Here is a 17,296-nt window from a genome sequence, read left to right as displayed (position 1 = left end):
GGTATCGATCGGTTCATTGAAGTTCAGTTCAATGCGCAATGTGAGTTGGTTGCAAATTACAACCAATCATTCATGCATTATGTCTCACAAACAAATCATATAGTTCTCAAAATTGATCCAAACATAAGAACATATCTTTCGATTTGTTGAGTAACATTTACCCATATAATATAGAAAAACACACAAAATGAAATAAAAAAGAAATTATAAAACAAATCTCAAATTTCATCAATCATCCATTTCAAAAAACCCGTCACACCCGAAATCCAAAGGTACAACTATAACGATGACAAAACAACATAACCCAAAACGTTCAAAATTGATGACAATAAAGATTCATGAGAATGTCTAAACCCGAAAGTAGCAAGGTTCCAAAAACAAGATATAACTTATCTCTTCTTTGACACACCGACAGTCTTTCCCCTGCGACCAGTGGTTTTGGTGTGCTGTCCACGCACTCGAAGACCCCAGTAATGACGAAGACCACGATGGTTCCTGAACGTAAACACAAACAAAAACATTTGCATAAAAACAAACACGAAATTCAACCTGTTCAAATAGAAAATAAGACAAACCTGATCTTCTTCAAACGTTCAAGGTCATCTCTCAACTTCATGTCAAGAGCATTTGATGTGACTTGCGAATACTTGCCGTCCTTGTAATCTTTCTTCCTGTTCAAAAACCAATCTGGGATTTTGAATTGGCGTGGGTTAGCCACGATGGTCATCAGGTTATCAATCTCAGCACTCGAAAGTTCTCCAGCCCTAACAAGATTAAAATGAGAGTTGAGAATGTATTAAAATAGCAGTCAGTGACGAAGCTTGGACAAGAATCTCGGGGAACTCAAAATGTTTTTAAAAAATATCATAAACAGGGAGGGGGGCTCAAATTTTTGGTCATAAACGGGCAAATTTTTGGTGTAAAAACAAGTAAATTTACACCACTGCGGAAAAAACAGGGCGGGTCGGGGCAACTTCAATAACAAAGAGCAACTCTATTGTTTGATAAAGTTGTCTACAAATTAAAGCCGTGGGTCATATTATGCAAAACACATACTAGCAAGATAATAAGACAACTTCAAACTGTGAAAATCAAGTGACGAACGTATAAACATGGAGCTGTAAATGTTTTAAAACATCAATAGAACATTGATAATAAGACGATTTCAAACAATACAAGTTCTCAACAGGTCCCACACTCCCACTCGACAACTTTAAGAGTTTAAGCAAGCTAGTTTGGTAACAACCTATGCCTCAATAACGTTTAATCATTTCAACGAATAAAATTAAAAAAAAAACACAAACAAGCAAGATAACAAGAGTTTAAACAAGCCAGTTCAGAATCATCCGAGCCGACTCATGACCTACTCGAGATCGGCTCGATAAAAACTTGAATCAATTCATGCTTAAACAAGCAAACCAAGAGCCTTAAAACAAATGCGCTTAATAAACCAAGCCCAAGCTTCACTAATAAACACAATCCGGATCACAAGCCTATTATTTATACAACTTTTAAACACAAATGAGCCAATCTCAGGCTTGAAAATAACATTTCATGAGCTGAGCTTGTTAGAAACATAGCTCGAAGCAAACCGAGCTCAAGCTCTTGTCTGTCAAAACAAGTCTAGCTCGACTCGACTCAGCTCATTTGCAGCCCTAAATAACAATAATATGCAACTACTCTAATAACCATCCTCCTAACTGGATCACTAAGTTATGATTAAACTAAACGTATTAAAACTTCACTAAATATAATCTAATCAATAACCAGATCTCAGCAACAAATACAGTATGACAATAATAATAATAATTAAGGTACTACGTACCTCTTGTTCATGTCGACGTCAGCCTTCTTGCAAACGATATTGGCAAAGCGGCGTCCAATACCTTTAATAGAAGTCATGGCGAACATAATCTTCTGCTTGCCGTCAACGTTGGTGTTCTGGACACGGAGAATGTGCTGGAAGTCTTCATTTGCCACAAGCGACTGCAGTAATTAACAAATTAATAAGTTTCAGGTAGCTGAGATTTGAGATATTGAGAGATGAATGACTCACCATGGTTGCAGTCGGAGTTGCAGGTCCAGGCGGCTGGGGCTCCGAGATGATAATAATAATATATAAACCCTAGTTTGAGAGAGGTGATGCAAGGGAGTGTATATACCCTACCCTATGACTGGACTGTTTGGGCTTTTTTTAATAATTGTTGGGCCGTGTAAATTTGGGCTTTTAAACATATGGGCCTAATTTTTTGAGTGTAGATTTTAGAAATTAGTTGATAGGCCCCTAGAGGGTAGAGGTGCATAAATCGTGTTTTTCAAATACCCGGGTTTGGGTATGGAATTGGGTTCGGGTATAACTGGGTATTGGAAAATCAGGTATTAGTAATACCAGGGTCAGGTTCGTGTCCAGGTATTGTCTCAAAAACCCATACCTATGCATCGGGTCTTGGTCGGGTATAGGACCAAGTATTCTAAAATCAGGTGTTTGAATACCCTATTTCAGGGTATTGAAAAACCCTATTTTTGGGTTTTTTCGGGTATAGATTGGGTTTTTTAAGGGGTTACCATTTTTAGGGGTATTTTCGGGTATAGATCGAGTATTTGAAAAACCCGGTTCCAGGTATGGAACCGGTTCTGGTTTTCGGGTATTACCGAGTATAAATCAGGCCCGATTCCGGGTACGGGTTTTGGTACTGAAATGCATACTCTGTCTGTCCCCTACGGGTAGGGTTGGGTATTAAAAACCCGGGTATAACAAAAACCGGTTCCAGGTATTTTTTCAGGTCCGGTTCTGGGTTCGGGTTTTTTGTGCACCTCTAGGAAACCTTAGAGGTGAAAAAAACGGAACCCGGAACCGGGTTTTTTTATACCTGGATTTTTACTACTCGAACTCGTACTCAACCCTATCAATAGGATACAAATAGGGTATGCGTTTAAGTACCAAAACTTGTACCCGGAACTAGAGGAGTACAAAACCAGTTTTAAACCCAAACCGAACCGGTTTGGTCAACGGCTGGTCAAAACCAGTTTGACTCAAACCGGTTCGGTTTATAAACTGGTTTAGAAGCAAGATAGGCCAGACTGGTCACGTCGTTCAGTCCGGTTTATAAACCAGTTTAACCGGTTTTAAACCAGTTTTCCTCAATCCGGTTCGGTTTTAAAACCGATTTGGTAGATCTTAAGGGAAACCGGCCTTGAAACTGGCGGTTTGAGTGAAACTGGTTTTATACCCAAATCGGTTCGGTTCAGTTTGCCTAAAACCGGCCCCAAACCGGTTTTTTTGTACACCTCTACCCGGAACCGGTCATAATTTGTACCTGGTAATACCCGAAAACCAAACGGGTTCCATACCTAGAACTGGGTTTTTCCAATACCCAAAACCGGGTTTTTCAAATACACGATCTACACTTAAACGTATCCAAAAAAATAGGCCAAAAAAGTGTAGCGCCTTAAAAGAAATCCAATCTATACCCGATTAATACCCAAAAATAGGGTTTTTTTCAATACCAGAAAATAGTGTATTCAAATACCTAGTTTTAGAATACCCGGTTCTATACTCGACCTGAACCCGGTGCAAAGAATATGGTTTTTAGAGACAATACCCAGACCCGAGCCCTACCCGGGTATTGCCAATACCCGGTCATACTCGGAACAGAGTATTAGAAAAACCTAATTCGTGCACCTCTAGGCGACCCAATTCGGTAGCAAAATCGGTGCGGCTTGAAATACATAAGTTCATGCCGGTTTGTAATTTTTCGAATGTCAATGTTGCCCCTCGCTCGGTTGTATATATAGGTGTTTATTGTGTTTGTTTAATCACATCACTCAAAACACACTCTAGGCGTTATAAAAAAAAAACACTACTAATGTGTTAGTTATCAATCAAATTCTCTTTTATAATTCAACTAAATTAATGATGGTGTGATTAAAAAAACGATTTGTTTTACATGATCTAGTTTCAATCGGATCTGAAACGATCCAATCAGTTTGGATCCTAGCCGGTTTAGGTTTAATGTTGTTTTGACTTTGTTGACCAAACTCAAACTGATTTTTAAAAAACATTCCGTTTCGAATATCTCTAGTGACATATTACTAAACTACCCGTTTTGTGCATCCCAATATGAAACCAGCTACTAAAATCGCCTCAATAATCGACTTAAAACTATTAAAATGCTCAATCTTAGTTCTTGTCACATTATCTTGTTAACGGGTCATGCCCGTTTTCAAAAAACAGGGTTCGCCCATTCAAAGAATCAAAGACTGAAAGACCTCTAGCATGAATCGCGGTGGACAAACGAAAGATTCATGTACAACTTGAGCATACGCAAACGAAAATCACAAGAACAACATCAAGAGAACTAACAATTAACAACTACATAACATAATATTTTTTTTTTTTTTAAAAAAGTATAAAAAGGGTAACAACTTGTACAAGCTTTTTATGATGTTCAAACAAACTAAACTAAAATACACAATCGTCAGCATCAAGCGCGATCCCACGAGTTGCTCCCGGCTAAAATCTCCTAAACCATACTGCATATTAACCGAATAAACCACCACCAATTAATACACACTCTAAAATATGTAAAAACAAAAGCATAAAAACTACAAGAAAACGCTCGGTTTACCTTAAGATAAAGATCCTTATTGCCAGCCTCTATATTTTCATATGCATAATCATACGGATTCCAAAACGTCGGATTCTGGAAACCATTTTTTGCCAGTCATACGATAACTTAACTAAAAAAAATCCTATAATTTACAAAAGCAAAATCTACAAAAAGCTGCCAGTCTAAAGCACATGAAAGGCAGTGGTTGATTATTATTGTTATTATCATTATTATTATTGTTAACATGCAACCATTAATATCTTATTCATCTGCTACTGAAGTCTATTTAACTGTCATAAACCTACCTGCAAGTTAACGGGTCGAATAAGAAATGGAACTGTAAACTTAATAGTGCATGCAAATATGCAATACCCTTTTAATGCAAGCATTATTTAAATGATAAATTACATGAAAACTTTTAGTAGATTCTGTAGCCCAAAAATTTTAGACTCAAATGTCTAATAATAAATTAATCATTAATTAACAAAAAGAAAAAGAAATAGGCACAAAGTTTCAGGACCATCATTACTTTGGGCCATTTTTTTGGCCCAAAAATTTCAAGCCCAGTTAGCAAAACCGAAACCGAGCGGCTTTCAAAGATCGAAACGCCGAGCTTTCGGTTTTTGGTTCGGTTTAAGCCCAAAATGACCCAAACCAACCCATGCACAACTCTTGTAATCATAATTATAATAATAGATATTACCATTCGTTCACGGAAGGGATTCAAGTAGTCAACGTATGACAAGGGGTTGACTTTCGCATATTTTGGAAGCAGTTTGACCTCCAGCACTCTGGTCAACCTGAGACCTCGAGTCAGATAACTCGAGTGACTTAACACACGCTTGAGGTTCACACTGAACAGAATCATCACTAATAATATGCACATCGGGCTCAACTGCAGTAGGGTGTAGATTCAGGTCAAACGTGTTTTTCAGAACGGAGTTAGAAGTCAACGGAGACGGATTGACTTTGACCACAGGAACACCGTCGTCTTCAGCATCTAACTTCAATTCTGACAATTCAGGGTGCCCGCAAACCCCGGACTCCAAAGAACTCGGTCCGATAGTACAATCCAGAAACGACTCAGAGTCAACAGAAGTTACACCATCTGGAAGATTTAAGTCACATAGGTTGTTTACACCATTTACATTTTCAACACCCGGGCAGCTGCAACAATCGGTTAAAACGGTTTCTTTTTCTGTTTGTTTATAATCTGTCGCGTTTGATGATGTGGTTTCGACTTGAGGGGTATTTTCGTCATTCCGGTCGGGACTGCTGCAACCATCCATTAAAGAAACCGTTTCTTCTATCCGTTCATGATCAATAATATCTTCACCAACCCCTATCACATTCAATTAACGCTTTCAGAGTCAAAAGCTTCTTGTTCAAAAAAAGAATGGAAAAACAAATATTCATGATTACCTGCAGATGAAGTATGACCTGCTGCCACGTCAGCAGACTGATTATGAACAAGCGGCTTTTTAAGCATAGCTATTCCCGGAAACACGATCATGCTCATGCATTTCATTGCATGCTTTTGTGATTCCTCAAGTGGCATGAAACCGAACACATCGGTCCATGTTTGCAGAAGCGCAGGTATTGCAGGTATTATTAGCTCTTCCACGCCAAAAGAAGAAAGAGTCTGAGAATATTATTAAAATATAAATAACTGCTGGTTGATTATTATTGAAATAATAAAACAATTATGATTGTGTTTTATTATAACCGACATACAGATTCGATCACATCCAAAAGGCGGCGACACATTCCTTGACGTCTATAAATGTGGCGCGTACCAATAAAAGGCATTTCTGCTAACCGATAACCGTGTATCCTGTCACAAATAATAACTAATATGATAAATGCTTACTATATAAACTCTTTAGTTTTAACATAGTTTAACTGGAAATTAAAGATTGTAACCGTATGGAAGCTGCTGTGATAAATTCATCATCTTTCTCCAAAACCGCTGTTAAGAAGCTCGCATAATTCAACCGCTTGAAGTTTGACCTGATAAATAGGTTCCAATAGATGAGTACAGAACAAGTGTGAGTAATCATTACAATAAATAACAATTAATAGTAATAAAAATTTACCAACACACTTGATTAATTGTCCAAAATTACTTAACTCTTTTAGTGGCAACTAAAATAAAGTGAACTGCTTCACATCAAACATTAAAACAAATATAGTTATTTTGACGCTTACCCACAATTATACACAACGTTACGGATGATATTCGTCCCACTTCTTTCATCAACAATTGGAACAAAACATTCATCCATTACAGAGAATGCAATGGCCAATTTGGAATTATGTTCAATTTTTAGCTGACTTTCAGGAACACTAAAATCTTGGTCAATTTCAGAACGTTTAAGTAGAGTCCACGAAAACCCGTCTTCAAGTTCATGTTTCACCCCAAGATTCGCCTGAAGTCGCTCAAAGAGCTAATAAATTAAAACAAAAATCAGATTTTTATATCATGCAACATCATTTATTATTTTACTAATTTTATAAGTTACACCTCCTGGCATTTCCTTCCACAAAAAGGTAGTCCTTTTGAATCTCGATTTACATCTTCGGTTTCTTGAACACACAATTGGTGGACTGTTACATTCAAAAGCTTGCAGCTTTGTTAGCAAGAAATAAAGAATTATAAAGTTAATCAAGAAAGATATATAAAGAAACGTTTTTTCTTAATTATTATATACGATCACATACATTTTTCCTCGCATAAACAGCACGAGAGCATTTGTGAGGTGATTCCCTCATGTAAGTCTTCAACATGAGGGGTAGAATCGGAAACAACTCCACAGAATTTGCATGAGCAGTATATGCAGTTCCAATCTCCAGAAGGAAAATTCTACAACAAGCGAAAATTCTCACTTCGTTTAAAATCATTTAATACTTCTTAAAAAAGAATTACCTAGTTTAATAATATATTTTTGTAGGGTTTTGGATCTCTTTGAAACTCCAAAAAATTTAAGAACTTCAAAAACTCCAACAGTCTCATTTTATTTATTTATTTATTTAATATATTTTATGTTATTTGAGGGTAGTTTTGTCACTTATTATATGTAATTTTGTGATTATATATACGTAATCACAAGTTTACGTATACATAATAACCAAATTACATATATGTAAGCATAAAATTACATATAATAAATGACAAATTACCCTTAAATAATACTAAAGTTCTTAAATTATTTGGAAGTTCTGAAATGATCCTGATTATTACATTAACTGGTTATAAAAAACAAAAACTTAAAAAAGCAAGAAACTTTATAATCAAATGAAGGAGATAGTAATTACTTGGACATCAAGGCAACTTTGATGAAAAGTCGAAGGGCATCCGTCACAACAAATTAAGTCCCCACCGTCTCCACAAATATTACACGTATCATCATTCGGGTCATCTTCTAGAATATGAACATTAAATTTAATAATATTTGATTCCTCTTCTTTCCTCCATGAATCCACCAAACATTTTCTAACACACATTCCCGATTCCAAATACAAATCATCAAAAACCCGACCAAACTTCAAATTCCCTCCACAATGACCAACAAATTTAGTTATTCCCATAATTTCATTACAACAACCGCAACGAATCCCATCATTAGTAATAACACCCTCAGAAGACCTTTTTTGTCTTCTAGTCTTCCCATACTCAACCTTCGTTCCCGCCAAAATAACACCCGAATCAATCATCCATGATAAAAGATTCCGCTTCTTAATTACCGCAACACCCTTGTTGTCTTGTTTCGCCCCGCTCTCCCGTGGCTTGAATAACATTTTCCTCTTTGACCCGCCTTTTGACTTCTTATTCTGACCATGTTTCTTCTTTTTTCCGGTGACGATTTTACCCTTCTTTACATTATTCAATAGTTTCCTCCTTTCGTGCTTCTTGCGTACTTTACGAGGATGTCTAAAAAGTATACTGATTTCCTCTTCTGGTATCGGTGTAAACGCAGACGTTTCATTATTATCAGCATCACCATTTTCAATTTTCTGTTTTAATTTAGCATACGCACCTGTTATTGACCAGTGTGACCTCTTACCATTAGGTTCAATATACACTGCATCTAAGTATGTTTTTTCTTGCCTTCGTCTTAAATCAACTGTCCACCCGCATTTTGAAAGTAAACTTGATATTTTCTCTCTTATTAACTGTTGCAGCTGCTTCTTACCAGCCAAATTCCCAACAATTTTGTCACTACTTTCTTCAAAGTTCTCATTTTTACCAATCTTTAGACTTTTTTTAACCGACATGAGTTTCACTTTTCTTATTTTAACCATACTTGCTGCTAAAGTTCTTGCTTCCATTTTCTCGGGTCTTCCACGACGTTCTATTTTCTTGACAATAACACCTTTACGCGGTCTTCCATGGCGTTCTAGTTTCTTTCTTGGTATTTCACTCAAGGGTAATGTTGTAATTTCACCCTGAAGTTTACAAGGTCTTTCTCGTTTCTTTAATTTCTTTTTCGGTTTCGTGTTTTCGCCTTCTGTAAGCACCTTTGGAGGCCTTCCGCGACGTTTAAGCATCTTTTTTGGTATATCACCTGATATTAAACCAAGAACCACCGTCCTGGAACCACCATGAACCGCTGCTACATCATCACCACTAGTGGTAGCCTGAAGCTTACAAGGCTTTTCTTGCTTCTTTAATTTCTTTTTTGGTCTCTTTTTTTCTTTTTTGGTCTCATGTTTTAGCATATTCTTTGGTATATCATCTGATTGTTTTAATCCAAGAATCACTGAACTGAAACCATCAACAGCCACATCACCACCACTGACCCGAACATCCTCTTTCACAACTTTCTTGGTTTTATCTCCTACGTTACGTTCCGAACTCAAAGCCTCCACCTTTATCCTTTTCCTCCCTTTCTTATGTTTCAAGGCCATAACCGTAATTTCATCATCGTCGTCGTCATCATCGGCATCGTCATCACCGTTTACATCAACAACAACATCAATTTTTTCTTGGTTACTTTCAACTTCCTTTAAACTCCCAACATTTTTCTTTTTCTTCCCACACATACCTTTTTCTTCCGTTTCTTTACATTCATCCAACGTTTCAAGTTCCAAACTTTCGTCTTCTTCCTTGACACCAACGCCCGTTTCACTCAAATTCACAGACATTGACTCGTTTAGCTCTTCCTCCTCGGTTTCCTCTTTGGGACAAGAAACATCCAAATCTTCCATCGGATCCAAAACCTCTGACCCCAAAAACAACCCTTTATCATCACTATGTATGGCTTCTTTCATACCCATTTCAAGATTTTCATAACAAGTATCAACCTTTTTACCATTTTTTGATTTATTAGACCGCAATAAATAACCTTTATTCTTGAAACTTTTCTTGATTTTGGGTTTTTCCCTTTTGAAAACCCTATTTGATCTCAGTTTCATCCTGACAACCTAACACTACATCAATTAACATCAAAAACATATCTCAATTGTTACAATTCATGAATATTTCAAGAAAAGTAGTAAAAATTTCAAGAAATATCAAACCCTAGGATTACTTTATAACCATACATCACCAATGCACTTTCAATCCATAGAAATTGAAACTTTATGGCAAAGTTGGAAACAATTCAAGATTATCTAAAGACAAATAATAACAATTCAAGAAAGATCAAACCCTATGGTTACTTCACAAATGCACTTACAAACCATAAAAATTGAAATTTATGGCAAAATTGGAAACAATTCTTGAATATTTAAAAACAAATAATAACAAATTCAAGAAAGATTAAAACCTATGGTTACTTCCCAAATGCACTATCACACCATAAAAATTAAAACTTTATGGAAAAACTGAAAACAATTCAAGATTATCAAAAACAAATAATAACAAATTCAAGAGAGATCAAACCCCGGGGTTACCTAACAACCCTTCATCATAAATGCACTATCACACCATAAAAATTAAAACTTTATAGCAAAATTGTAAACAAATCATGATCATCTAAAAACAAATAATAACATATTCAAGAAAGATCAAACCCTAGGGTTACTTCACAACTGCAATTTCAAACCATAAAAATTGAAACTTTATAGCAAAATTGGAAACAATTCATGATTATCCAAAGACAAATAATAACAAATTCAAGAAAGATCATACCCTACGGTGGGTTGGTAAATAACCCACATCACAAATGCACTTACAAGCCATAAAGATTGAAACTTTATAGCAAAATTGGAAGCAATTCATGTTAATCTAAAGACAAATAATAACAAATTCAAGAAAGATCAAACCCTAGGGTGGGTTAGTAAACAACCCACATCACAATGCACTAATAGACCATAAAGATTGAAACTTTATATCAAAATTGGAATAAAACAGGTGAAATTGATGAAATTGGTACCTGAAAATGGGATCAAGAAACAGGGGATGTTGGATTTCAGTGCATATACATTTGGTGGGTGGTGAGTTTAGAGAGAGAAGGAATTGGGGGTTTTAGTGAGAGAAAGAAGAAAGAAACATTTGGGAATTTGTAAATTCTTTGTCTCTGGTGGGTGGATGGATGGATGGATGGATGGATGGATGGATGTCACTCTGAAATAATCAATTTTTAAGTTATGATTCTAAAATCTTTAATTTACTTAAAAGCAAAAGGGTATGAAAACAGTCTTTACCAGCAAGATGCTGTTTTAACAATTTTTATAGTTTAATATTCATTGTTTTCGAGCTCGGATCGTTTTGACTTACAAAAGTCTGAGATTGGTTTGTGAGTTGTTTTCTCAAGCTTGAGTTATGTTCGGGCTCGGCTAGTTTGTTATTTATTAACTATTTTTTAGAACATCGAATTTTTTTATGCGTTAGGCCACCGCACTCTCCAACTTAGAGAACCCCGTTGCCCCCCGGGTCAGGCTTTGTTGTCTTAACTAAACTCACGCTGGCTTCAGAATTTGGCCTGGGCGTTCCCTTGAGAAACCATTGAGCTTATATCAATTGCTAAATGTTTTTAAAGATTTTGAGAAAACCTTAAACGAGCCTAACTTTAGCTCAAGCTCGTGTGTAGTATCTTAGACGATCCAAAGCTCAACTTGCTTTGACTTACGAGAGCTCGAGCTTGGCTCGTGAGTCGTTATTCAAGCTTGGGCTCGGCTCAGTTATATTTAAATATTTTTCAAGCTCGGGCTCGTTTTACATACATTTTTAAATGTTTTTAAAGATTTTGAGAAAACCTTAAACGAGCCTAAACTCGACTAGAGCCCGTGTGTAGTATCTTAAGCGAGCCAAAACTCGGCTTGAGCTCGATAATGCAGTATGAAATCAATACACAAGGTTCGTTAAGGCTTGACGAGCCTAAATGATCTTCTCATACGAGGCTCGAGCTCAGACTTGTTAACTACACGGGCTTTGTTTGAGGCATAGACTCGACTCGGGCTAGATAAGCTTTGACTTATTTACACCCCTAAATTCATATGCAATGCTATAATCAATATTTATTTTAATATTAATATATGACTCAAATAAAGAAGGTATTAAGGGGGTGTTTGGTACAGAGAATGGAAATGGAGAGAAAATAGAAATGGAAATGGAATTGTAGAGAAAGAGAATTGGTATGGAGAATGGGAATCATTTCTCTTGTTTGGTACACGAGAAAATAAACAGAGAACTCTACCATACCCAACCCCACCTCCACCCAACCTGACACCACTCACCACCGCAGCCCCACCACCACAGCCCCACCACCACCACCACAGCCCCACCACCACAGCCCCACACCACCAGCACCACCACCACAGCCCTTTCTTCAACCACAGCCCACCACCACCGGCTGCCGCCACCAAACCCCCTTCTTCAACCACAGTACACAAGAAATTAAAAAGATTCAAATTTTTGGAACATAAGATATAGAAAAAGGAGGCTCAGATCTGTCATCACTGCCTCTTTGGAGATTTTGTGGTGGTGGTTGTGGTGGCGATGATGATGATAATCAGAAGCCACCTGCAACCACCGCCGATTTCCACCACCACTGTCACCCACCTGCGACCACAATCAACCGGTTACCATCTCTGTGTTCACCACTGCGAACAGCGGAGACGGGGTGGTGGTTGCAGACTTGGAGACGAGGTGGCGGTTGCAGACTTGGAGACGAGGTGGCGACCGGAGACGAGGTGGTGGCCGGAGACGAGGTGGTGACATGCTATGAGGAGGCTGCTGAGAAATGGATTTCTCTTTGTTTTAAAGAGAAATGGAATTCTCTAGTTTTAGAGAAATAGAAAGAGAAATAGAAATGAAAAGTGGAAAACAAACAAAAGAAATATTTCTAATTTCATTTCTCCCCAATCAAATCCCTCTACCAAACACCCCCTAATAGTTTTCTATCAGTTTTGCTTTGGCTTTTACTGTTTTATCTAGTTTATTATTTAAAACTGGTAGGTTCATTTATGACCCAAAAAAAGTGATTATACTTAATTAGTTTTTTCTGAAATTTTAAAAACAAGTATATACAAATTAGTTTGACTGCTGTTATCTATTAATCTTATGCAGGTTAGTTTATATATATATAACAATAATGGTTTACTACTGCATCATGGACCTCGTGGTCTGTTTGAAACATATATAATATGTGGAAAAATAATAATAGTAATAAAAAAATGGCATACTGCTGCATCTTTAAATGAAAGAAAATACCATGGTGATATGTTTATTATTATGTGCATGATGGTAGCTTCAATTCTGCTTGAAAAATTCTACCTTTTTGAAACTTTTGTGAGGTTAATGTTTTTGTTCTTTTATAAATAAACTCCTGTGAGAATACAAGAGTTGTTTGCATGTAGGAGATTAAAATTTATTTTAGAATAGTAACCTAGAAAGATTAATAAAAAGGAGAAAGTTTTTTAAAGTGTCTAATTTTTAAGTTGAAGTTTTATAAACCATATTAATAGCAAATTGCCTATTTTTTGGCCTGGTCCAACAACTTGTTGGATTTGTATAGGAAAGGAACATAATATAGGCATGAGTCTTTCATCTATTAGAATTAGCAAGAATGAAGTGAAGAGTCAAAATTTTACTTTAAAAGTAATATGTGTTATAGTTTGGTTGTATAATGCCAACATAGGATTACTTCAAGGACTTGATGGAACTATTCTCATAGTTAAAACCTTTTAGGGAAGATATGATTAGTCGGGTAAAGTTGGAGGGATAATCTTATCAACTTTGAAAGTTAGTTTGTTATTAGACGTTAGAGCTTGTAAAAGGGGAAACACACGGTTTTAGGGCTCACTTTCGATTTCGTTAATTATTTAGAATTCTCATCGTAATCACTTTGTTGTCAACTTAGGAATAATTTAGGGATCGGATGGAACTATTCTCGTAGTTAAAACCTTTTAAGTGAGATATGATTAGGTGGGTAAAGTTGGAGGGCTAATCTTGTCAACCATGAAAGTCAGTTTGTTAGTAGACGTTTGAGCTTGTAAAAGGGGGAATAACACGGTTTTAGGGCTCATTTTCGATCCTGATAAACTCTTTCTCAAATCGCATTATAATCGCTTCACTCTTTCAATTCGATAATAGTACGAGTTATTCGTTTGATTTGTTAATCTTAAATGTATTTTGGTGTTAATTCTTATCAAATGTGTATTTATGGTCATTTTAGGTTGTAATAGCTATGAAATACCCATTATGGTTCATATTTTACATCATTTTGCCAGAAAGTCATTTTTACTATATTGATTAACATATCAATTAAAGTAGATATCTCATCTAATAACTACAATCTTCAATTAATAAAGATGTCTGCAATTGAACACCAAGTCTTATTAGCCAACCTACATTCCATGAGCCCAACTTGATAAATCTGAGTTAGGGGCTGTTTGGGTTTTCTTATTTTCACCTTCTTATAACTTATTAACTTTTATAAGTTAAAATAATGTTTGGATAATATAACTTATTAAACCTTTTAAAGAAGAAAAAGAAGTTTTTCATAAGTTAGCATTAAGTAACTTATGAAGAACTCCTTGTTTAAGATATAAGGAGGTGCAAATAAGGAATCCCAAACACCCCCTAACACACCCAATAGTAAAGACTTTATGGCCACATAACTAAAGAAAGTTAATAGTAGTTTCAAGAGAAAATAAAGAGGAAAAAAATAATGTAAAAGATAATTCTTATTTAGTCAATGTCTTTTTTTTTCTTTATCATATAAGCCGTTTGTTTTAATGGGTATTAAATACATTAAATGAGACAAGGCCGTGTAATAGTCTAATGTAGTGGCAACGCATGACTTAATTCTAAGCGACCGTCTGATGCTTATATTTTTTTATCATAAAATATGTAATTTAAGTTTTTAACAATAATATTGACTCATGATAAGAGTTGTCAATCTATGCTATTTAACTAATAAGTATCACAAGCATGTGCAAACCAACAAGCTCTCCTAGTACAACATTGTTGTAATATTATACTCCAAAAGACCTTACTAGTGTATACCAAGGTGCCCATAGGACTCATGACCCATTCTAAATGCACATATAAGTTAAAGTTATCACAAAATATGATTTACTTGACCAACTTGAAGCTTGATTTATCTTTTGGGGACAGGCTTTGGCATGTGGGATTGCTTCACATGACCATATGACATAAGCGTCTCTCTCAGGTGTCCGATAGATTGCGATGGACCCGAAGCCTAGAGATGTGAAGGAAATGACAAATTGCAGTGGGAACCGTTATTATCGTGTTTAATTTTGAGGATGTGTTTAAAACTCGAATCTAGTCGTGTTTCTTTTGTTTATGATTCATTATAAAACTTGTTGATTGGTTAATTAAGTGAATGGAAACCTTTGGTGTTCAAGTGTTTGATTATATAAATCATGTTGGTATTCCAGGGCCCTACCTCCTCTCGGGATGGGTGTGACAGTATTCACGATGGTGCAGGATGTACAAATCGCTGAAAGAATCATTGTGTGACACCAACGTTGCTTTTTAAGGGTTTTGATTATGTTATGCAATCTCTTTAAATAAAAGATACTCAAATAGTTTTTATCAAAAGATGTGATTAATCAAGTCTTGCTTTATTAAAATAACTAATTTGCAAAATATGTTCTTCTAACACCTACAATAATGGCAGGAAAAGCTTGATTAAGAAAATAACTTATATGTTATATATATTGATATACTAGTCAAGTACCGAATAAATGGGATACAGTTCTATACTAAGAGTGTTTGGTTAAGCTTATTTAACTTTAAAAGTACTTTTGGCAAAAGTGATTATTTACTTACGGCTTTGCCAAAAGTAATATTTAAGAAAACTGCGTTTAGATTAGCTTTTATGGTTGGAAAAAACAAAAAGTAAGTAAAATGACCAAAAAAAGCATTCTTATATATTTACTAGTTTTACAGATAATAGAATGGTGAGTATATTTGTAATTTGGAATTAAAAAAAAACTTGGATTTTTTGCTTTTAGAAACATCTTTTTAACAAACAACAAAATGCAAAACCTAGATGTGTTTTTGTGATAACCAAACATAATTATTTGCTTTATAAAAAACAAATAAGTAAATAAACAAATTTGAAAAACTCAGCCAAACGCACCCTAATACTATATATGCATGTGTGTATACGGATGTATGAATTGATGATTACTCGTTGATTTTTGTTTGAACCTTAATGAAACAATAATAAAGTTTACATATGTCAATAGGAGGCTCAATTTTCAATTAGTTGGTAAGGTGGTATTACTAACGGCCTATAAACATTAAGAGGGTGTTTGGGATTGCTTATTTTCCCCTCCTTTTAACTTTTTAACTTTTGTAAAAAGAAGAAAATAGAAAAAGGTGTTTGAATAAGTGAAAATGACTTTATCTTTTAACTTTTCATTTAGTGTAAAAATCTGATTTTGAGAAGTCAGGAATTTATGACTTTTGGGTTAAAAATGCATATATACCCACATAAGTTAATCCAAACACTTTTTTAAAAAACTTTTTTTCAAAAGTCATAAGTTATAAAAGTCCTTTTAACCAAAAGTCCTTTTGAACTAAATAAGCAATCCCAAACACACCCTAAAACCAAATAATGTAGTCCGTTTACTTTTCCTCCGTATAGATGGCTCAATAAGTATTCTTTTTGGAAGGCACCATAACGGACCACCTATAAGTAGGTTATTATTGAACTAGACTCAAAAGCTCCAACATATTTCTTATGATGTATACTTGAGTTTGGATGAAATTGATTTATGAAATATTTATACAAATTATACTTATTATAACTACACTCATTTTAAATATAAAAAAGAAAAATATATATATATATATATGCAAATTTTATTAAAAGAACAGCACAAAACCTCTCCTAACGAGAAGCTAGCAGAGGCCTCGCAAACAACGAACAAAACAAGTTACAAAAACAACCCTTTCCATCTATTCCAATCTATATCTAAACATTTAGATCTATGTTTAATCCACAAAAAACCTAACACCTTTATATCTCCAAGTATGTTGTCGATTTTGATGGGTTTGTTCACGAAAATTCGCTTGTTCCTAGCTCTCCAAATGCACCAAATAGCCACCATGATGATTGACTGGACCATTTTTCTCTTATGTTCGAATTCCGGGACCTGATTATGGATCTCAAATATAGCCTGAATCGAAGAAGCAAAGTTAATAGGAATGCTGCACAACCTGCTAATTTTATTCCATATTACCGATGCCACATAACATCCAGACA

General features: G+C 35.4%; 2 protein-coding genes across 2 annotated transcripts; both read right to left on the bottom strand.

The window, feature by feature from the left end:
- Positions 1-223: 223 nt before the first annotated feature.
- LOC143601755 (small ribosomal subunit protein uS13z/uS13y/uS13x) lies at positions 224-2,101 on the bottom strand. The gene is made up of 4 exons (XM_077079069.1): positions 2,057-2,101; positions 1,826-1,986; positions 576-764; positions 224-495 (listed from the first exon to the last, which is right to left on the bottom strand). Exons 1-4 carry the CDS (start codon positions 2,057-2,059, stop codon positions 390-392), a joined length of 459 nt encoding a protein of 152 aa, XP_076935184.1. The 5' UTR covers positions 2,060-2,101; the 3' UTR covers positions 224-389.
- Positions 2,102-5,341: 3,240 nt separating this feature from the next.
- LOC143601752 (uncharacterized) lies at positions 5,342-11,078 on the bottom strand. Its single transcript, XM_077079067.1, has 9 exons — positions 10,988-11,078; positions 7,926-10,034; positions 7,332-7,473; positions 7,135-7,217; positions 6,819-7,057; positions 6,534-6,620; positions 6,345-6,444; positions 6,033-6,252; positions 5,342-5,952 (listed from the first exon to the last, which is right to left on the bottom strand). The coding sequence occupies exons 2-9, from the start codon at positions 10,023-10,025 to the stop codon at positions 5,342-5,344; spliced, it is 3,582 nt and encodes a 1,193-aa protein (XP_076935182.1). The 5' UTR covers positions 10,026-10,034; positions 10,988-11,078.
- Positions 11,079-17,296: the final 6,218 nt, after the last annotated feature.

Source organism: Bidens hawaiensis, unplaced genomic scaffold, assembly GCF_021521415.1.
Source record: "Bidens hawaiensis isolate Kalapana, Puna unplaced genomic scaffold, B.hawaiensis_p1.1 tig00057051_1, whole genome shotgun sequence".
Taxonomy (NCBI): Eukaryota; Viridiplantae; Streptophyta; class Magnoliopsida; order Asterales; family Asteraceae; genus Bidens; species Bidens hawaiensis.
The sequence above is the reverse complement of the archived record's forward strand: the minus strand, read 5'-3'. Positions and strand labels throughout refer to the sequence as shown.

Coding starts and splice junctions, on each gene's coding strand:
- LOC143601752 (XM_077079067.1), bottom strand. CDS start 10,025: ATGAAACTGAGATCAAATAGGGTTTTCAAAAGGGAAAAACCCAAAATC. Junction 7,218..7,331: donor CTGTTTATGCGAGGAAAAAT/GTATGTGATCGT, acceptor TGAATGTAACAG/TCCACCAATTGTGTGTTCAA. Junction 6,621..6,818: donor AACGTTGTGTATAATTGTGG/GTAAGCGTCAAA, acceptor CCTATTTATCAG/GTCAAACTTCAAGCGGTTGA.
- LOC143601755 (XM_077079069.1), bottom strand. Junction 765..1,825: donor GACGTCGACATGAACAAGAG/GTACGTAGTACC, acceptor TAATCTTGTTAG/GGCTGGAGAACTTTCGAGTG. Junction 496..575: donor GAACGTTTGAAGAAGATCAG/GTTTGTCTTATT, acceptor GTTTACGTTCAG/GAACCATCGTGGTCTTCGTC.